General features: G+C 41.9%; 1 protein-coding gene across 3 annotated transcripts in view; it reads right to left on the bottom strand.

Annotated features, from left to right (window-relative positions):
• Nucleotides 1-23232, bottom strand: part of STIM1 (stromal interaction molecule 1) — a 193041-nt gene that overhangs the window by 45937 nt on the left and 123872 nt on the right. For all 3 annotated transcript variants that reach the window (XM_082628873.1, XM_082628874.1, XM_082628875.1), the window contains exon 3: nucleotides 3014-3128. In XM_082628873.1, coding sequence (XP_082484999.1) covers nucleotides 3014-3128 — 115 coding nt within the window. The remainder of the gene's footprint in view (nucleotides 1-3013; nucleotides 3129-23232) is intronic.

The raw sequence follows: 23232 nt of genomic DNA, 5'->3' as shown, positions 1-23232 counted from the left end.
AGATTCTCACTTTTAGTCTGTCAAACCATCAGGCATGACACATGGTGAGCAAATCCTAAAATGGTACGTATATATCACTTCTAGCTTAGCTATGAGCTACATCACTGTGCATTGAAATGTTTTTCTCTGCTCATCAGTAATGGGTACCAACTCTGCAAAACTCACTCCATTGTCTTCCATCTTCCTGTCATTTAGAACATGCTTGGAAGTGCTCCAATTAGTTGCTGAGTCCAGAAATAAAGTTCTTACCAGAAAATTGTCTTGAGCTGTTTTCTAATACTATGATTTAATCCCTCTGTTTCTGCCTTCTCTTGGTCACTTTCCCTTCCCAGCTACTTCTCTTTGGCTTTCAGAGAAAGCCAGGAATGCTCTCCCTGCCATCTTTCATTCTAAATTCCTACTTTTGACACCCACTCTTAAAACCCAGGTGCCATGGCCTCAAGTTATTACAGAAAACGAAGAAAACTAAAATTAAATGGTACTGTTAGAAGATTTTTCCTGGCAGTGCTGGTATCATTCCAAAGATCATTTCTGTGCTTGATCTCTCATCAGTAGACAGCCTGAGTTGCTCAGGAGCTATTAAACAAAAGCTCCCACAAGGATAACAATTTCCAGAAAGCTATCTATATAGCTAAATTATGCTTCTTCTAAATTGATTAAAAAAAACAGAGTTAACAAGCATCAGCCTGTCCATCCTACAACCAGGATTAGAATCCAGGTCTTCCTGGGACTTTCCTGGTGGTCCACTGATTAGGGCTTCATGCTCCCAGTGCAGGGGGTACAGGTTCGATCCCTGGTCAGAGAACTAGACCTCACATGCCACAACTAAAAGATCCTGCATGCCTCAACTAAAGAGCCCACATGCCACAATGAAGATCCCACAAATGGCAACAAAGATCCCACATATCACAACTAAGACCCAGAGCAGCCAAATAAATAAATAAAATATTTTTTAAAAATCCAGGTCTTCCTGTTTAAATCTAATGTTCTCCATCTATATTATAGATGATCCCTTCCAGAACTGAAATTCCATAATCCTAGGTAAGAATTTTCTTTTTTAATTTATTTAATTTATTTATTTTTGGCTGCATTGGGTCTTCATTCCTGCATGCGGGCTTTCTCTAGTTGCAGCAAGCAGGGGCTACTCTTCCTTGCAGTGTTCAGGCTTCTCACTGTGGTGGCTTCTCTTGTTGTGGAGCACGGGCTCTAGGCACACAGGTTTCAGTAGTTGTGGCACGCAGGCTCAGTAGTTGTGGCGCACAGGTTTAATTGCTCCGCAGCATGTGGGATCTTCCCAGACCAGGGCTCGAACCTGTGTCCCCTGCACTGGCAGGCAGATTCTTAACCACTGCGCCACCAAGGAAGCCCCTAGGTAAGAATTTAAACAAAAATAGAGACTGCCTCATTCCTACCAAAACTGGTTTTCTCTACAACCAGACCAGTGCTTTCAACCAAGGTGGTATGGAAAAGCACTGGCCTAGAGAGCAGAAGGTCCAGGTCTAAGTCCTGGCTCCACTATTTACTAAATACAATGAACAAGTAACTTTATAAATTTAGGCCTGAGGGAGGAGATATGGGGATATATGTATATGTATCGCTGATTCACTTTGTTATAAAGCAGAAACTAACACATCATTGTAAAGCAATTATACTCCAATAAAGATGTTAAAAAAATTTTTTTAATAAAATAAATAAATAAATAAATAAATAAATAAATTTAGGCCTAAGGTTCCTCATCTGAAAAACCAGGAATGCTGGTGGTCACTTATTTTTCACTCTTCTTAGCATCAAGACATACCCTAAGAGACCCAGGGGAGAGATTGCTTCCATTCTTATTAGTATCAAAGGAAGCTCTAGCCATAGACACAAATGGAAAGGAGGCTAAGGCACTGTTTTTTCCTCCCCTGTCAAGCCTCATACAATTAGACATGCTCTTTCACTCAGAATTCTGAAGCAAATGCTCTAGGAGAAAAAAAAAAAAAAGGTAATCATAGTTTAGCAGTCTCACACATGAAAAAGATCTAAAGAGCTAAAGTTTTAATCTTTTTTTTTTTTTTTTTGCGGTATGCGGGCCTCTCACTGTTGCGGCCTCTCCCATTGCAGAGCACAGGCTCTGGATGCATAGGCTCAGCGGCCATGGCTCACGGGACCAGCCGCTCTGCGGCATGTGGGATCTTCCCGGACCGGGGCACGAACCCACGTCCCCTGCATCGGCAGGCGGACTCTCAACCACTGCGCCACCAGGGAAGCCCTAAAGTTTTAATTTAATAAGTTCAACATGAGTCAGCAGAGTGATTTGACTGCTGAAGGTACCACTATCTAATCAGACTGCATTAACAGACACACAGGGTCCAGAACTGAGAAGCGGATGGTCCCGCTCGGCTCTGTGCTGATCAAACCACACCTGGGGGTCTGCGTCCAACTGTAGGAGCCATGATCTAAGAAAGACATTAACAGAAGTGTCCATATGCAGGTGACCAAGATGAAGAGGAGGCTGGAAAAAAAATTTTTCTTCAAAGAACTAGGGCTATTTAACTGGGAAGAGAAGACTCGGGAGAGAGTTCAACTGTACTTCGACCCAACCTCTGAATCATCTGGGACTCAGCAGAGCCAGGACCAAGTGGGGAGCTTCAGAAGAAAGGGGCTGTCTCAAAAGGCCAGCAAGCTCCCTGTCTCTGGAGGTGAAGCAGCCAAAGCTGTGAGATTCCTTTGGGGGATGGGGATAGCTGGTAAGGAGAGGTGTAGGGATAGGATAGGATTCGATAAGAATTCTAATGAGAACAACTCCAACTCTGTTTGGAGCATCTTCCCCCATTCTCAGCACAGTGACTCTCTTCAGTCTTATTCAGTCTCTATACAGTCTCTATTCAGTGACTGTATGTAGAACCATTTCAGTAATTTGCTCTTTACTAAGCATTTTATACTCATGTCCTTTAAAGGCCAAATTGCTACCCATCTTCTCTCTTCTCTAAACCTTCTGGCAACTAGGATTGACAACCAAGCTGCCTATTACCTTCTGAAGACTTCCATGCCTTCCACAAGTCCTCTACGCTGATGAGTTTATCCTCACCGTGGAAGGTGCTGTGTTTCACCGTTGGGTCGTGGTAATTGAGGTCTTCCCTCAGGAACTGCAAGGGAAAGCACACAAGTCACAAGAGATACCTGGAAGCCAGCCCACTAAGATCTCCTCACAGGTCACCTAGCTACCCACAGCACATCCCACCTGCCGGATGTACAAGTGTATCACATCACCCATGTATCCTTCCATGTGAATATGTCCTACTTACTAACTAGACTGCCTTTTCTTCTTTGTTATATGTTTCGCTTGAGAAAAAAATAAACGTGAATAAGAAATTCCTTCCTCATATTTTTTTAATTATGGAAAAGGAAGAATTAACAACTTTTGAGCAATCATTTACACATAAGCAACATTCCAAGAGTTTATATTTTCTCATCTAATCTTCACAACTAATGAATTATCACACCTATTTTACAAATGAGAACAGTAATAGTCTATTTATTTATTTATTTAGGCTGCATTGGGTCTTCGCTGCTGCTCGCAGGCTTTTCTCTAGTTGCGGCGAGCGGGGGCTACTCTTCGTTCCGGTGCACGGGCTTCTCATTGCAGTGGCTTCCCTTGTTGTGGAGCACAGGCTCTAGGCGTGCAGGCTTCAGTAGTTGCAGCACGCAGGCTCAGTATTTGTGGCTCGCAGGCTCTAGAGCAAGGCTCAGTAGTTGTGGTGCATGGGCTTAGTTGCTCTGCAGCTGTGGGATTTTCCTGGACCAGGACTCAAACCTGTGTCCCCTGCATTGGCAGGCAGATTCTTAACCACTGCGCCACCAGGGAAGTCCAAAAACAGTAATGGTCTTAAAGAACACAGTTTGCCCCAAATTCTCAAAAAGTTTAAAGAGATTAAATTACTTGCTGTGATGATTTTAAAATATGTCCACAATTCTTTTACAATCCTTCCATAAAAGTTGAATTCTTCTGCCCTTGAATATAAGCTGACATTAATGACTCATCTTCTAACAAACAGAATGTGGCAGCAATGATGTCAAATGACTTCCCAGGCTAGGTTAGAAAAGGCAATATAGATTCCACCTGGCTCACTCCCTTTGGGAACACATGCCTTGGGAGCTCTGAGCCACCATGTAAGAAGCCTGGCTACCCTGAAGCTATCATTCTGGAGAGATAAGGTGTAAAGACTATTTAGAGCTAGCAATGTCTGAGCAGCACAAGCTGTCTGAGTCTTCCAGCCCAGGAGTCAGACATGTGAGTGACTGAGACTTCAGGTGATTCCAGTCCCTAGATTTTGAGTTACTTCACCTGATGCCAAGTGGACACACAGGAGCTGTCCCTGATAAGCCAAGCCAAGATTGTAGAAACATGATAAAATAAATGTTTTTGTTGTTTGGAGCCACTAAGTTTGGGGGAAGTCTGTTATGCAGCATTAGATAACTGAAACATCTGCCCAAGGTTACAGCTGATAAGGGTTAGAGTTAGTATTCCAACCCAAGGTATCTGACTTTATAGTCTAAACTTTTCCCCTGTACTGCATATGCTGTCCTTTAGTTATGTGGATTTTTTTTTCACACTATACTTTTACAAGAAAAAAGAAAAGCAAAAGAAATCAAAGCTTTTAGAAATTTAACTGGTAATTAATTTCCCAGATACCCATTCAGCCCAATCCTTAACCACATTAGTATGTATAAGATTGAACAGTGATCACTGCTTTCCACAGAGCCTCAAACATCAAAGAAATACACAACTCTGATCACTACTCTCACAAGAACACATTTTAGTAGAATTTTCAGGAAATGTCTCTTATCCTCCTTTCATTATCCCCAGGGTCCAAGAAAGGAAAGGGTCTGACTCAGAGTAATGTCAGTAAATGTTGTTGACTAAATGAACAGATGATTGACAGAATGGTCCCAGATTCCTTAAACCCATAATCAAGGGATGATTTTCTCCCCAGGGTTTTTCAGACATAAGACGTCTGGGCTTAAAGACTCAGGAGAGAAGTTTGAAGAGAGACCACACTGGATTACTCTCAACCTAGTCAGGGTATAGGCTGCTGAGCACAAGGATCTTGACAATGTCCACAACTATAACGTTGCACTGTCCAATACAACTTTCTGCAATAATGGAAAGCTTCAATATCTGTCCTGTCCAAACAACTGTCACTAGGCACAGGCAGCTATTGAGCCTTCATAATGTGGCTAGTATGACTAAAGAATTGAATTTTTTTTTTTTTTTTTTTTTTTGTGGTATGCGGGCCTCTCACTGTTGTGGCCTCTCCTGTTGTGGAGCACAGGCTCCGGACGCGCAGGCTCAGCGGCCATGGCTCACGGGCCTAGCCGCTCCGCAGCATGTGGGATCTTCCCGGACCGGGGCACGAACCCATGTCCCCTGCATCGGCAGGCAGACTCTCAACCACCGCGCCACAAGGGAAGCCCCTGAAATTTTTTTTAAATTAATTTACATTTAAGTTTAAATGGCCACATATGGCTAATAGCTACATACTGGAGTACAGCTCTACTGCAGTCTACTACCTGGGGTATAGGTACGGCCTAGCTACATTCCCATGGAGGCTAGAATCCTGAAGGGAAGTCAAGACCTCCTGCGAGATGAGGAGTGAAGAGCAATGCCTAAGTTTAACAGTTCTCTGTGTCCTCCGCCCACAACTAAACTCAGGTTCCTTCTGACATGTGTGGGTTAGGTTCTCCAGCTCCCCAATGTCTCATCTGAAATTGGTGAGAGAATCTACTTTTTTAATAAGAATTAGGTAAGTGACATGGTGAAGGGCCCAGAGCAAGGAGATTTTGTCAATTCTTAGAAAGGTAAACTGACTTAAGTATTTAACATGTTTGGATTTTTTAATAGTCAGCCCTTTAGACCACCTAACATCCAATGTATTGTATGCTATAAATTGTGACTCTTAACATTTTTTCCCAAATTGCTAACCAGTATCCCAACTCCATTTATTAAATTATCTCTCTTTCCATGAAAGCAACCTAAATGTCCATTGACAGATGAATGGATAAAGAAGATATGGTATATATACACAATGGAATATTACTCAGCCATAAAAAAGAATGAAATAATGCCATTTGCAGCAATGGATGGACCTAGAGATTATCATACTAAGCAAAGTAAGTCAGACAGAGGAAGACGAATATCATATGATACCACCTATATGTAGAATCTAAAAAACTGATACAAACAAACTTATTTACAAAACAGAAACAGACTCACAGACATAGAAAACAAACTTACAGTTACCAAAGGAGAAATGGGGGTGGGGAGGGATAAATCAGGAGTTTGGGATTAGCAGATACAAACTACTATATATAAAATAGATAAAGAACAAGGTCCAACTGTATAGCACAGAGAACTATATTCAAAACCTTGTAATAACCTATAATGGAAAAGAATATGAAAAAGAATATATATATACACATATATACATATATATACACACACACATATATACACATACATATATCAATACATAAAAAACTGAATCACTTTGCTGCACACCAGAAACAAGCACAACATTGTAAATCAACTATACTTCAATTAAAATAAATAAATAAATAAATAAATGCCTCAGACCTTAAAAAAAATTATCTGTCTTTTATTCCCTTTTTGGGAAAAATGCTATATAATAAAAAGTAATTATAAAGTAATAACAACTACATATAGTTGGGTATATTTCTAGCCTCTCCATTCTTTTGCACTAAACCATATTTTTGTGCTAGCACTTGACTATTTTATTATACTTTTTTAAAAATTTTATTTTACTTTATTTTATGCTTTAAAATTTTTTCTAATGTCTTGACCCCTCTTTCCATGGCTCTTTTATTTCAGAACATTTCTTGTTAATCTCAGTTACTTATTTTTCAAAATGAATTTTAAAACAATTTTGTTAATTTTATTGAGAGTCTGATTACTCTCACTGGAGACCTAAGTGATGAGATCACTGGACCTTAAACACCAGACTCTAGGACATATCAGGGAAGACACAGTTACAAGCAGTCTGAGATAGTCATTCTGGAGGCAGAAATTCATTCATTCATTTATTCAACAAATATAAGATTTCTATGTTCCGGGCACTAGAAATGCAGTAAATAGTAAACAAAACAGACAAAAATCTTTGTCCTCATTGAGCTAACATCCAGTTTGGGTGAGAGAGACAATAATTTGTATAAAGCAGGGAAGGTCAAGAGGGAAGGCCAAGAGTACTGGTATTAGTGATTTATCATCTTCATTAGAGGTGTCAAGGAAAGTCTCATTAAGAAAATGACTTTTAAGCAAATATCTGAAGGAGATGTTGGAGAAAGGCAAGCAGAATAACTGGAAGAGTATCCCAAGAACAGAACATGGCAAATGCAAAGGCCCTCAGCCAAGAACAAGTATGTTCAAGGAATAGCAAGGAGGCCAGTGTGGCCAAAGAGAAACAAGTGAGGTGGTAACTAGTAGGAGATGAACTCAGGGAAGTAACAGGGGTCCAGATCATAAAGGCCTCTGTAGGTCATCATAAGGACTTTGACTTTTACTCTGAGATGGAAGCTGTTGGAGGAATTTGAAGAGATATGCGACACGATCGCATTTACATCTTTAAAAGCATTTCTCTGAACGCTGTGTTGAGAAGCAGACTATAGGAGGACAAGGGCAGATGCGGGGAAATCAGGTGGCAATTGCAATAATCAAGATCTGAACTAATGGTGGCTTGAAACAAAGTAGTAATGTGGATATAATGAGAAGTTGTCAGGTTTTGCATAAACTTCACAGAGATCAAATTTCTAATCTTCATAATTTTTTTAGTTTTGATTCATCAGGGGTCCTTTAAGGTATACCCTACTTTAGTCCTCCTAGGCTCTCTTAATCTAAGACTAGAGAAACACTTGTCATATGCAGGCCTTAGGGGCAGAAATGCCAAAATCTCCAAGGAAGAGGATTTTCTACCATTATTAGCTAACTCCAGGAAACCATGTAATGAGATATACCAGCTACTTTTAGGGAGCCAACAAGAAATAGACTGCTTTTTATAGCCAAGTCTGGTCATTGAGGTGTATGGAGAGCAGAGAAGCTCATGGGAAGAAAGTGCAAGGAGTATCTGCACAGGGGCTAACATCAGGCTCTGCTGGTACCACAAAGCATGCAAAGAAAGAGTAAGGTCAGAAAACAAGGCCAGCAAGAAGGTGGTGCCAAACGAGGAGTGTGGGCTGACAGAAGCTATACCTGAAGGAAGGGCCAGATGCTGGGTGGAACCTCTTTAGAGAACAAGGAAGTGCGGCTGCAACAATCAGGCTTTTTTCTTTTTTTTTTTTTTTAACGTCTTTATTGTAGTATAATTGCTTTACAGTGGTGTGTTACTTTCTGCTGTATAACAAAGTGAATCAGCTATACATATACATATATCCCCATATCTCCTCCCTCTTACGTCTCCCTCCCACCCTACCTATCCCACCCCTCTAGGTGGTCACAAAGTACCGAGCTGAGGCTTTAAGGGGAGGAAAGGCGGTGTACTGTAAATATAAAGAGTTCAGAACCTTTAGAAACAGACCACTTCCTATGTGACTTTTGGGCAAGCTACTTAGCATCTCTGAGCCTGTATTCCCCCCCAAAATGAGGGCTAATTATCCCTCTCATTTGAGTGTGATAAGGATTAAATGAGTCATGTTTGCACAAGTCATAAACTGCCTTTGCACATGTCTTTTAATGGCCCACAGAGCATTTTATAAATTGAAACTATATTTAAAAATCAAATTTCAGGGACTTCCCTGGTGGTCCAGTGGTTAAGACTCCACACTCACAACGCAGGGGGCCTGGGTTCAATCCCTGGTCAAGGAACTAGATCCCACATGCTGCAACTAAGAGTCTGCAAGCCACAACTAAAGGAGCCCACATGCCACAACTGAAAAGATCCTGCATGCCGCATTGAAGATCCCACAGGCCACAACTAAGACCTAGCGCAGCCAAATAAATAAATATTTTTTTAAAAAATCAAATTTCACCCCAAAAGTCCAGCTCCCTTTAAAAAAACAATTTAAAGGTCTAGGAACACTGAGCTCCAGTGACAACTCTGGAATTTTATTTGGGAGAGGCTTAAGGGCTACAATTTGATTGGAAGGGAGGGTGGTGGCTAAGGGACTTGTCATGAGGTTGTGTTTGCAAAGCAAGCACATTGTTTTTATGTAGATCGTTCATTAAAAATTAATTTTATAATGCAACATTTTATGAAGATGTTTTTGTTTACATTTTACTTAAAATTAAGAAAAAATTAATTGTCCGTATCAAACAGTATTATACATATGTCACAACTTGGGGCAGCTTAGAGGTGGGGCAGTTGGTCCTGAGGAAGATAACGAGGGTTTCTTTTTTTTTTTCCTTAATTTAAAAGAAATTTTTTTACTTTATTTATTTTTGGCTGCATTGGGTCTTCGTTGCTGTGCACGGGCTTTCTCTAGCTGTGGCAAGCACGGGCTACTCTTCATTGCGGTGCTCGGGCTTCTCACTGCAGTGGCTTCCCTTGTTGCGGAACACGGGCTCTAGGCACGTGGGCTTTGGCAGCTGCAGCACGCGGGCTCAGCAGTTGTGGCGCACGAGCTTAGTTGCTCTGTGGCATGTGGGATCTTCCTGGACCAGGGCTTGAACCCGTGTTCCCTGCATTGGCAGGCGGATTCTTAACCACTGTGCCACCACAGAAGCCCAATGAGGGCTTCTCGATCAAAGATGATTATTCTGTGCTCCCACGATCCCTGTGTATACCCTAATCAGTCTTATTATGCGTCTACCTCCCCTACCAAACCATATATCCTCTGATAGACTGTCCCAGTTACCCAGCCATAAATATAGCATACAAGAAAGTTGTACAGAACTAGAACTTTTATGTCCAATATACTTGAGGTAGGCATTATCATATATTGCTCTGAACACTGTCCCACATCCAGCTAATGGCTCATGTCTGATATAAGACAAAGTTTAAAAGCAACAAAAAGCAAAACCAGAACAAAACCAAAGAGGCAACTTTTGGCTCCCACAACAAGGATTTACTATTTCGGACTCAGAACAAGCAGCTCTTCTCTCAGGAAGGCCTAAGGAGGCTCCCTGAAAGTCCTGCCTTACCAGGGGGAATACAGCACTGGCTAGAGCTGCAGCTCAACAGCTCTCTGAAGAGCCAAGGGACCAGTTGTTACTAGGTATATTTAGTTCTATGAGCTCAGAAAAGTGATCTCCCTGGCAGTGGCACAAAGCATGCAACCCCATTCCAAGTGAAACAGTAGTGAAGGGGTGTGGGTGAGAGCAGACAGGAGGGGAGACATCTCTCTAGAATTCCCAACAAAATAGGCCCAGCCAGCTTCGTCAGGGAACAGAATTCACTGAGGTAAAGCTGGAAGAGGAGCAGCACATCTTTGGCTGCAGGAATCAGGCAGGTCTCCTGGGTTCTTCCCTGGAAGCAATTACTCCTCCTTCCCCTTTCCACCCTTGTTCCCCACTGCACACACTCCACGTCTCCCAAACCACACCACCACAGCACCACTCCCACTTCCCCACACATACAATGTTTAGAACCCACAACACACATGCCCCAGATCTGAGAAGCTTCCCAACTCTTGTTCACCACGTGAACATCTAGCAAGGACCCAAATTTTAGCTACAACAGCTCTGAATGTCATTGGTATAGAATGCTGGGGACATGGACATCTCAGGGGTGAAAAATCTGTCCTCAGTGAGACCAGAAGCTATTGCTCAAGGTCAGGGAGAGGACAGTCATTTCTCACTCACCTTTGTACATCTAGTCGCACTTCTGCCAGTCCATCTACCGCACTAGTCGCCAGAATGACCTCTGTAAAGTATAAATCTAACTATACCAACGTACCTACTTAAAACCTCATGACTCCCCATTACCAATAGGATAAAGCCCTAGCCTCTTGGCCTTACATTCAAGGCCTTTTACAATCTGGCCCATAGACTAACTTTCCAGTCAGCTTCCTGGCCATTCTCCCTCCCTATCAGACATCTACACTCCAGGCCAGGGGTCAGGAAACTACGGCCATGGGCCAAATCCAGGTTGCTGCTTGTTTTTGTAAATAAAGTTTTATTGGAATTCAGCCACATTCGTTCATTTATGCACTGTCTATAGCTGCTTTCATGCTTCAAAGGCAGACGAGTCGTTGTGACAGAGACTGTGTGGCTAGCAAAGCCTAAAATATTGACTATCTGACCCTTATAGAAAAAGTTTGCCAACATTTGCTCTAGATACATCAAGCCACTTCAGGCTCCTTGAACAAACTAAACCATGCTCTTTTTCCTTTACACAAGGTGCTCCATTTAAAATGTTTCTCCTTCTCTTTATCTGCTGAAGAAAAAGTCACTGCCTCTGTGAAGTTTTCCAGACCTCTCCCAAGCAAATTAATTGCCCTGTCCTATTTGTTCTCTTAGTCCTCAGGGTATATATCTATGACAGTATTTATCCCATTATACCATAATTACTATTTTATTACCCCTTTTTTACTCCCCCTAAGCAACTCAAATATAGAAACTATGTTTTATTTGTCACTTATCTCTTTTTTTTTTTTTTTTTTTTTTTTTTTTTGCGGTATGCAGGCCCCTCACTGTTGTGGCCTCTCCCATTGCGGAGCACAGACTCCGGACGCACAGGCTCAGCGGCCATGGCTCACGGGTCCAGCCTCTCAGCGGCATGTGGGATCTTCCCGGACCGGGTCACGAACCCGTGTCCCCTGCATCGGCAGGCGGACCCTCAACCACTGCGCCACCAGGGAAGCCCTGTCACTTATCTCTTTATCTGGTATCTTGCAAATTTTCTGGAACACCTAAATAAATAATTAATTTAGCTCTGTAAGCCAATCTCCAAGCATAGAGCCTGGCACAGAGCAAGGTATGTGGTTATTAAATAACTGAATGAGTATCTCTCACTTGAGCTTGCCCTAGAACACCCAGAAGAATGCTTAGCTTAGAGTAGGTAAGCTTAGCTTATAGTAGACATATTATGTCTACTATACAGAAGAAAGAAAAAGGTCCCCACATTGCCAGCCAATCTAAAACAAAGATATCCAGCTAGGGGCCAGAGGGTTACACTGGCTTGGGTTCAGTGTAACATGATGGTTTAGAGCTTGATTCTAGTGCCAGGCTGCCTGGGTTTGAATCCTGGTTCTACCACTCACTTTCATTGTATTAGTCACATCATTTGTAAAATGGACATAATAGTACAAACTTCATAATACGCTTATATTGAGGGTATTATAAATGGATTAATTCATATAAAGAACTTAGAATAGTACCTGGCACAAAATAAGCTCTCCTATGTATGAACTGAGCTCTCCTAAATATTAATACATTTGATATACTATAAGAGGAATATAAAGATACTAAGAATGTGCAATCCTGGAGCCCACTATTACAATGATGCTGATCTCTCATATGTAAAGGAGACACACAGAGGAGGTAGAAGACAGATATTTCCTAAGTGCTTGCTACATGAAGACCATGTGCCAAGCGATCAGCAATAGACAAGGCACTGTAATCTACTGACCTCCAAGGCCCTTTCCATTCTACTCTATGTTTCTTACTTTGAAAGCTTTAACTCCATTTAAAACAGAACTTTCACAACCTTGGCAAGACCCTCCCTGCCTTCTTTGCCACATCAACTGTCACTTCCTCCCAACCCCAATGATAATGAAATACTTGAAGTTCTCTGAAAGTACCAGGCTCTTGACCAGTCTCATGTCTTTGCACATACTATTCCCTTAGCTAAAACACTCTCCTTCTCCCATCATCTCTTCGAACCAAAATGATATATCAGCAACTCTGTACATGGGTAAAACTAACTTAGGTCTTCCTCTTCCGTGACTCCATCACACTATTCACTTATCCTACTGCAGTATCCTCATCTGTTTACATGGCTATTTCCACAACTAGAGGAATTTCTTCTAAGGCAGCAACTTCACCTTTCCTTTTACTCCTATATATCTAGTACCCAGCACACATGCAGGTACAGAGAATCTCTCTGAGGTCAATGATAAAGCTTAGTCCTTGTCATGGAATCATCTTTGATGTCCTCAGGCCATGACATTGGTCATATGACACAGATCAAATCCTAGAGGCAGCATCTGAAGTTGCAACTTGCTAGGTATCTGGCCAGAATGGCAAAGACTAAGAAATTTTGACATCTCCAGTCTTGCAAACTATCGGGACCAAAGTATCCAAGCTAGCCTAGGACTACTGCCAGGGGAATCATATGAAAGGGGGATAGAAATGGATCACTAATTTAAAAATATTCCCCAAACAGAAAGGATTCTTTTTTGGGGGTCACTACTGCTACATTTACATAGGAGGAATACACAGCACTGGACAGAATGTGTTATGGGTAAAAATGTTTTTAAAAACTGATGAGTTAGAGGGGACTTCTGGCTTGACAGTGTGAGAAGCTCCATAGACACACTCTCCAGTGAAAGTGGCAAAAGTTATTTTTTAAAAGCAATCATTCATTATGTGACATAACAGAAAGTTAAAGATCCTTAATATAAGAGCACCTAGAAACCAAACAAAAGATGAACAAAAGATATAAAAATATTTTTATAAAGAAGAAATATAAACAAACATGTATAAACTTTCAACTTCATAAGCAGTCAAAAATTAAAATGAATACAATTTTCCCATCCCTTGAAAAGGCAGCTATGAAAGGATGGGTAATAACTAGTGCTGGAGGGCTTCCCTGGTGGCGCAATGGTTGAGAGTCTGCCTGCCGGTGCAGGGGACGCGGGTTCGTGCCCCGGTCCAGGAAGATCCCACATGCCGCGGAGCGGCTGGGTCCGTGAGCCACGGCCACTGAGCCTGTGCGTCTGGAGCCTGTGCTCCGCAACGGGAGAGGCCACAACAGTGAGAGGCCCACATACCGCAAAAAATAATAATAATAATAATAATTAGTGCTGGAGATAATGAGCACTCTGTCATTGTTGGAGAAAGCATAAATCCATGTAGCTTTTCAGGTGAACAATTTGGCAGTGTATATCAATACTTAAAAGGTGTCTAGCCTCTGATTTAACAGGTCTGACTGTAGGCATCCAACCTGAACAAATCTTCACGCAAGTCCTAGGAGTCAGGTATAACTATGTGTATCAAAGCATTTTTTGAAATAACAAAAAATTTGAAACATGATTGTACATAAATGAAGAAATTGTTGAAGTAATACATACCAACTCCTACCAGGCAATACTCTGCAGCAGATAAAAAGAGATCTATAGTGTGGACATGAAAATATTTCTAAGACATAGTGATATGAAAAACAAGTTGCACAATAATACTGAATCACACACTCCTGTTTACGTTTAAATGGTTATGGACCTGTTTACCTATATATGGCACGTGTGTGTCTGTGAATGCCTAGAAAAAAGTCTGTAATAATGCATATCAAGATGTTCATGGTTTCCTCTGCCCAAGGCACTAGGATTGGGAGAGGAGGAATGAAAGGGGGCTTTACGTAATTTACTTCATTTACTTCTAGGTTATTTGGTTTTTTTAAATAAGCATGTTTTTATGGATGACAAGTAATTTTCATTATCACGGAAAACTTGGAAAATGCAAATATATAATCTCTGATACCATAAAAAAAAAGCAATCATTCGAAGTCTCTAGAAATTGTCCTAGGGCATACAGCAAATGGAGAAACATTTGCTCAAGAAGATCTAGTAAAACTCAGTAAGAACAGTGAGAGTCTGTAGTATTTTAATTAACACTTGCTCCCTCTCTCTCTCCCCACTTCAAAATCAGTAAGACAGAAACTCCATTCCAGACTGGTGCATCTGAGAACACAGGGCTCCCTCATCCCCAAGCTCCCAGTTGGAAGGCTATGTCTCCTCCTTCCTCCAGTTACCTGTTGCTAAAGCTAAGTTCTAGGTGAATCCAGCAAAGGAGTGGGCCTCCCTACTTCCACCCAGCCCCCACTCATGGGGCAGGGACTTCACCTTGGATGCAGAGCCACTGAGCATACTGGGGACCTGATTGCCATTTCCCTAGCTTATAAGACAGCAATTATACTCTGGCACAAGGCTACTGCCATCCCTCCACCAAGTGCTCAGCTCCTAAAATGGGCGTATCACTCAAAGAGAAGAATGTCATCGTCCCCACCTCCAACTCCAGAACCATAGCTCAGAGTTCTTGGCTGGTAGGAGAAGCAGGCTTTAGAGAGTTTTGAACCTCTCCCCAAAGGAAATTATTTTATTTGCAACAGAATGTGAAGAAGTTTAAGACTAAGGGCTCTCTGGAAAACAGTGAAAGTTCTGGTGAAAGGCAATAGAGGAGAGGGGTGGATTTATTGGAGATATAGGCTGAACTGTAGGCTAAAGAATTTGCTGACAGAACTGGGAACAGAGACAGCTGGGAGGAGCCCTCCTCCTGTAAGAACAAATCTCAAACACTGATCTCAGGAACTATCCTTTCAAAGGAGCCCTAATATGAGTGGATCAGTCTGTGGAGAAAATTTATGCCCCAGGGCATTGTTGAAAACAATAGAGTAATCAGATGGCAACTAACAGAGCTTAACAGCTGAGTGGGGCCAGGAAAGGACAGAGTCAAAGACAGCCCTGCCAAAACCACTGTCATCCAAAGGTGACTGTGGGCATATCCAAAGCTGCACCCTCTGAGAAGCAACATCAGAGGCTTCACACTGTCAGGAGGTGGTGGGAACAGACCACTGAAATAATCTTTCCAGTCACCAAACAAACAAACAAGTAAATAATAACAAGCCCCAGAGGGGTTGGACCAGTAGCCAGAATTGCACCAGTATATGATCAAAAACATCCAGTTTCTAACAATACATATATTGTTTTATATACATATATATATATATATATATATATATATATATGGCATGTGAGTTAACAGGAAAGTATGAGCCATACACCAGAAAAAAAGCAGGCAACAGAAACTGTCTGTGACACAACCAAATTTCAAATTTAACAGAAAAAGGCTCCAACGTAGCCATTATAAATATCTTCAAAGACTAAAGGAAACCATGATTAAAGAAGTAAGGGAATGTGTGATAACAATGTCACATCAAATAAAGAATATCAATAGATAGAAATTACAAAAAAGAACCAAAGGTATGCTGTGGAGTTGAAAAGTACAATAACTAAGAGAGGAGCTCAACAGCAGCTCTGAACCAGCAAAAGACAGAATTAGCAAACTTGAAGATAGGCTGAAGGAAATTACGCAATCCAAAAAACAGAGAGAAAAAAAGAATGAGAAAAAATGAACAGTTTCAGAGAAATGTGGAACACCATTTTGCTCATATGCATAATGGAAGGATCAAAAGGCGAGGATGGGGAGTTCCTTGGTGGCCCAGTGGTCAGGATTCTGGGCTTTCACTGCTGTGGCCCGGGGTCCAATCCCTGGTCGGGGAACTGAGATCCCACAAGTCATGTGTTGTGGCCAAAAAAGATTAAAAATAAAAATAAATAAAAGGAGAGGATGAAGAGAAAGGAGCAGAAAAAAATAGAGAGAGAAAGAAATAATGTCTGGGAATTTCCCAAGTTTATTGAAAAGCATTAATCTACCTATCCAGAAAGTTCAACAAACTTCAAAGAGGATAGGATAAATGCAAAGAGATCCACAAACAGACACATCACAGAAAAAGCTAAAAGCCAAAGGCAAGGAGAAAATCTTAAAAGCAGCAAAAGAAAAATAATTCATTACACATAAAGGAAGCCAAATAAAAGTAACAGCCTACTTCTCATCAAAAACAATGGATGCGGGACTTCCCTGGTGGTGCAGTGGTTAAGAATCCGCCGGCGGGGCTTTCCTGGTGGCGCAGTGGTTGACAGTCCACCTGCCAATGCAGGGGACACAGGTTCGTGCCCCGGCCCGGGAGGATCCCACATGCCGCGGAGCGGCTGGGCCCGTGAGCCATGGCTGCTGAGCCTGCGCGTCCGGAGCCTGTGCTCCGCGACGGGAGGGGCCACAGCAGTGGGAGGCCCATGTACCGCAAAAAAAAAAAATCCGCCTGCCAATGCAGGGGATACGGGTTCCAGCTCTGGTCCGAGAAGATCTCACATGCCGCGGAGCAACTAAGCCCGTGCGCCACAAATACTGAGCCTGTGCTCTAGAGCCCGTGCTCCGCAATGAGAAGCCACCTCAATGAGAGGCCCGAGCACCACAACGAAGAGTAACCCCTGCTCGCCGCAACTAGAGAAAGCACTAGCGCAGCAACGATGACCCAGCGCAGCCAAAAATTAATTTAAAAAAAAAAGTGAAGGCAAAATAAACACTGAAAAATTAATTGCTAGTTGAAACACCTGATATTGATAAAAAGCACTAAAGGACATTCTTAAGGTTAGTAAGAGACCCCAGATAGTAATTTGAATCCATGTAAAAAAAAAATCTGTTCCTTTTTAAATAAATTCATTCATTCACTTAACAATATTTATAGAGTACCAACACTGAGCACTATTCTAGGTACCAGGGATTTAGCAGTGAACAAAACAGATCCCCTGCCCTTATGGATTAAATGATAGAATCCAGAAGGTGATTAAGTCCTTAAAAATAAAAAGCAAGCAAAAAAAAAAAAGAAGAAGTGATGTGTAATGAGGATGTAGGTGCCAGAAATGCAGTAGGCTTGCAGATTTCATTATCACATAGGGTAGTCTGGGAAAGGTCTCATTGATAAGGAGAAGTATGAGAAAAGACAAAATATTGGGAAACATGAGGGAGTTATCAAAGTGGATATCTGGGGGAAGAATATTCCAGACAGAGGTAAGAGCTAGAACAAAGGCCCTAAGACAGGAAAACAAGGAGTGTTTGAGAAACAGCATGCAGTGTGGCTGAAGTGAAATGCCAAAGGAGATAGATGAAGGAGGAGATCCTAATGATAAGTGGAAGCCAGGTCATATAGGACCTTACTGACTCTTTTTTTTTTTTTTTTTTTTTTTTGGCTGTGTTGGGTCTTCATTGTTGTGCGCGAGCTTTCTCTACTTGCAGAGAGCGGGGGCTACTCTTCGTTGAGGTGCACGGGCTTCTCATTGCGGTGGCTTCTCTTGCTGCGGAGCACGGGCTCTAGGCACGTGGGCTTCAGTAGTTGCAGCATGTGGGCTCAGTAGTTGTGGCTCACGGGCTCTAGAGCACAGGCTCAGTAGTTGTGGCACACGGGCTTAGTTGCTCCACGGCATGTGGGATCTTCCCAGACCAGGGATCAAACCTGTGTCCCCTGCATTGGCAGGCGGATTCTCAACCACTGCACCACTAGGGAAGTCCTGGACCTTGCTGACTCTTGTGTTAACTTTGGCTTTCACACTAAATGAGAAATGGAGCTAAAACAGGGTTTTGAGCAGAGGAGTGAAATGATCTGGTTTACATTTTTTAAAGCTCTCTGTTTGCTACACTGAGAATAGACTGTAGACATGGTGATCTGTTATGAGGCTGTTGAGTCTCAGTACCTGCAGTGGAGTAGGGGTGAGAAATGATTAAATTTTGGACATATTTTGAAGGTAGAACCCACTGGATTTACCAATGGATATGGGGCATGAGAGGAATTATGGATGATTCAGAGTATTTTTTGGTCCAGGCAATGGAAATAATGGAGTTGCCTTCAACTGAGATGACAAAGGCTGTGGGAAGAAAAGGTTTTGGATGAGGTGACATTTAGAACCCAGTTTGGGTCATGGTAAGTTTCAAATCCCTTTCAAATTCTTAGAAGGGGACTTTGGGAGTTTGGGATGGACATGTATACACTGCTGTACTTAAAACAGATAACCAACAAGGACCTACTGTATAGCACAGGGGACGCTGCTCAATATTATACAGCAACCTAAATGGGAAAAGAATTTGAAAAAGAATAGATACGTGTATATGTATAACTGAATCACTTTGCTGTACACCTGAAACTAACACAACTTTGTTAATCAACTATGCTCCAATATAAAATATATATTTTTTTAATTTCTCAAAACAAGATATACAAATGATCAATAGGCACATGAAAAGATGTTTGGCAAAATTAATCACCAGGGAAATGCAAACCAAAACCATAATGAGATATTATTTCACATCCACTAGGACAGCTATAATTTAAAAAATCAGATAATAACAAGTGTTAGGTTATGGAGAAATTAGAACCCATGCTCTGCTGACATGAATGTAAAATGGTTCAGCCACTTTGGAAAACAGTCTGGCAGTTCCTCAAAGGGTAAACATAGTCACCATATGACCCAGCAATTCCCCTCCTAAGTATATACCCAAGAGAAATAAAAACATCTGTCCACTGGGAATCCCCTGACGGTCCAGTGGTTAAGACTCCAAGCTTTCACTGCCATGGCCCGGGTTCAATCCCTGATTGGGAAACTAAGATCCCACAAGCTGTGCAGTGTGGTCAAAATAATAATAATAATACTTTTTAAAAATTCTTTAAATAAATAAAATAAAATAAAAAATCTATCCACAAAAACCTGTACCATAGCAGCATTATTCATAACAGCCAAAAGGTAGAAACAACCCAAATATCCATCAACTGATGAGTGAATAAGCAAAATGTAGTGTGTCCATACAATAGAATATTATTCAGCCATAAAAAGGAATGAAGTTCTGATACATGCTACAACATGGATAAACCTGGAAAACATTATATTAAGTGAAATAAGCCAGTCACAAAGGACCACATAGTATATGATTCCAATATGAAATGTCTAGAACAAGCAAATCTTTAGAGACAGAAAGTAGATTAGGGCTAGGGGAAATAGGAGGACAGGGGGACAATAGCTAATGTGTATTAGTTTTCTCTCTAAGGTGACAAAAATATTCTAAAATGGACTCCAGTGATGGTTGCACATATCTGTGAATATAGTAATAACCATTAAATTGTACATTTTAAATGGGTACATTATATGGTATGTGAATTATATCCCAATAAAGCTATTTTTTTAAAAACTGGTGGGTTCGACCAGGGCCAGGCAAACTTTTTCTGTAAAGGGCCAGACAGTAAATATTTTAGACTTGGTGAGCCATACAGTCTGTTACAACTACTCGACTCAACTCTGCTCTTCTGTGAAAGTAGCCATGGACAAGATGTAGATGAATAAGAGTGGCTCTGTGCCAATTAATCTTTACTTATGGACACTGAAATTTGAATTTCATACAGATTTCACATGTCACAAAATTCTTCTTTGGATTCTTCTCCCAGCTATTTAAAGACGTAAAAGCTATTCTTGGGAGATTGGGATTGACATATATACACTAATATGTATAAAATAGATAAGTAATAAGAACCTGCTGTATAAAAAAATAAATAAAATTAAATTAAAAAATAATAAAATTTAAAAAAATAAAAAATAAAATAAAAGCTATTCTTAGTTTGTGGACTCTATAAAAAACAGGAAGAGGGTCATATTTTGCTGACCCTGGACTAAATGCACCTAATCCTCCCTCCATTATGGCTTCAAGTACTAAGGAAATCTCTCTTCCTTACAATCCCCACGAACAAGTGTCAGTTTTGATTCCCCTTTCAGTTTTTCCCCCACACTCACTACCATTCCTATGCATGGCTTTCCAACACCCTGGGAAATACAAAACCAGCCGAGTACTCAACAGCAGGAAAACATCCTGGACTCCATTTCCAAAATAGAACATCAACTTGGTAAGAATTGAGGGCTCACCATGTGTTCCTTATAAATACCACTCACCTTTGGGCACTGAGTGGATAGACGAAAAGGCTTGGGAACAGAGAATATAAGAGAGTAAGGCAAACTCATGCCTCCTCTTTAAGAACATTCTGGCTCCTAATCAACTCTAAGAGGGAGAATTTAGGCTTATGTGTCAATGAGCAATATAAAAAAAAAAAATCCTTCAGAGCAAAATCTCATTTTAGAGCATGACAGTACCACAAGAGAAGGCAGAAGGGATGAGTGAAGACATGAAGCCTCTATTAAGAGGCATTTGTTCATTCATTTGCCCAACCGGCATCTCTGAGTAGTGACTATGTGGCATGTCCTATGCTGGTATCTGAGGACACAGAGGTTAATCAGACATATTGAAAGCACCTGGGTGAGTCAGATATATGGGGGAAAGTCAGTCCCTGAAGGCAAGAACCACTGTCCTATGTGGAGGAAAGGGCTATGGCTCAATCCCAAAGACAGAGCCCAGAAACACTTTCTCCAATCCTCTCAACCCCACACTGCCTGAGACCTCACAGAATTTTCCACTCTGAACTAATCAGGGAACTTGCTCACCACCCAGAGATATCAGAAGACTGGTGAAGGGACATACAGGAAAAAACCTCACCGATACAGACTCGAATCCCATCTCTGCCACTTACTCACCACATCACTTTAAGCCTGTAAAATGAAGACTACCTCACAGTTACAATGTGGAGACAATGAGATCATGTAAGGCACAGTCCCTCACAGTACCTGTATGTAGAAGGTGCTTCAGGAATGTTTGACTATTCTGAACCTGGGTCACTTGGCAAGAGGGGTCACACTGTGGAAAATGACGTATCCTGAGTGAACCAGCTCTGAGTCCCAGCAGCTTCTAAGCCTCTCCTTCTCAAGATGCAGGGCTGCTAGGTGAAAGAGGGCCTGGTTCTTACCCGATCATGCCATGCTGCTGAGGTGCATGCCTACCTGACCTACACCCGGGAGGGCCTGAGGCTGCTGGGCACTGAGGGCAGAAGAGGACAAGCTGGGTAACAACTGCTACTATTGAAATGTTCATACAGAGTTATGGTTTACAAAGGCTTCTTTACATCCATTATCTTATTTGAGCCTTACACCAGCCGTCAAAGGGATGTTTTACCGGTATCGCTATCTCGTAGATGAAGAAACTCTTCTCTAGACATCTCCCTACTTGATGTCTCCCAAACTTGCCCTTTTCTTTTTTTGCCTCCTGCCTTTACTCATAAAGTTCATCTTTCCTGGAATGCTCCTCCTTCTTTCTTCATTGGTAAACCCTGCTCCCCTTTGAAAACCAAGTTCCAGTTTTACCTGCTTGGCAAGGCCTGCTCCTGACATGCCTTCAGTCAGAATTAGATCCATCTCCGTTTAAAATCCTTCTAGCTCATCATCTTTGGGATAAAATCCAAGTTTCTCAGTATGGCAAGGATCTGGCTTATGCCTGCCTCTCCAACCTCATTTCCAACCTCTCCCTCCCTGCCCCACCATTACCTTCTATGCTCAAAGTAAAACAACCACTGATTCACAGATCCCAAAGGGACATCATACTCATTCCTCCACTTGCTATACCATTCTCTTCCCAAGGTTAACTCCTATTCATCTCAGGCATCACCTCTTCTGTGTCGTCTTTCCTGGCACCCTAGGATGGGTTAAATTCCCTCTTCTGTACTTACAGAGCATGCAGTGCTCATCTCTCGTCACAATACCTGTTAGGATTGAACATGTGTGTCTTTCTGCCTCTCACTAATTCGTGAGCTCTTTGCAGGTAGAAAATTTGTCTTCCTTATTAGTCTTTGCATACCCAACATCCAGCACAGACCAGACACTAAATATGTTTAGAGAAGGAAGACAGATATAAGGGGATGGGGAACACGAGGACAAATAAGGGGTGGTGGTGGTCATGGATCCTCAAGTGAATCAGACATTGCATTGGAAACCAATTGTTTCTAATGCCATTAAGTACACTGAATGTGATGCACATGCAGATACAGACATGCACTGAGAGACTGGCATAAATATAGATACATACAGACAAACAAACACAAACACCAGCTAGGTCTGAAGACAAGCAGGATCTTGGGAGCCAGTGGCTGATTCTTCCTTAGACAGGAAGATCCAGAAGCTTACTTAATCCCTGAAGCAGATCTTTTCTCTCTCTGCTGGCTTGACCATTTCTGGCCATAGATGACCCTTGCGTTCTGCCTACCACTTTGTAGGGCCCAGATCCTGCCTGGACTAACAGCAGCCTTGGACTCCTGATTATACTTCCTGGCTCTGTTTCTGTCCCCAGGACCTGCACACTGTACTGCACTGTAACCTTTCACTCCTACTCTTCTCCTTGACCTTTGACCTGGCTCATGGGCCTTCTCTCAGCTCCTACTTCCTTGGCTCAGCGTTCCTCCCCTCCTCTGCTTCTTATGCACACAGACACATCTAAATACAGAAGGGCAGGGCTTCCCTGGTGGCGCAGTGGTTAAGAGTCCACCTGTCGGTCCAGGGGACACGGGTTCGTGCCCCAGTCCAGGAAGATCCCACATGCCACGGAGCGGC

Source organism: Mesoplodon mirus (genome assembly GCF_964341445.2).
Source record: "Mesoplodon mirus genome assembly, chromosome: 7".
Classification (NCBI taxonomy): Eukaryota; Metazoa; Chordata; class Mammalia; order Artiodactyla; family Ziphiidae; genus Mesoplodon; species Mesoplodon mirus.
Note: the sequence above shows the minus strand (reverse complement) of the source record. Positions and strands in the feature narration are given on the sequence as shown.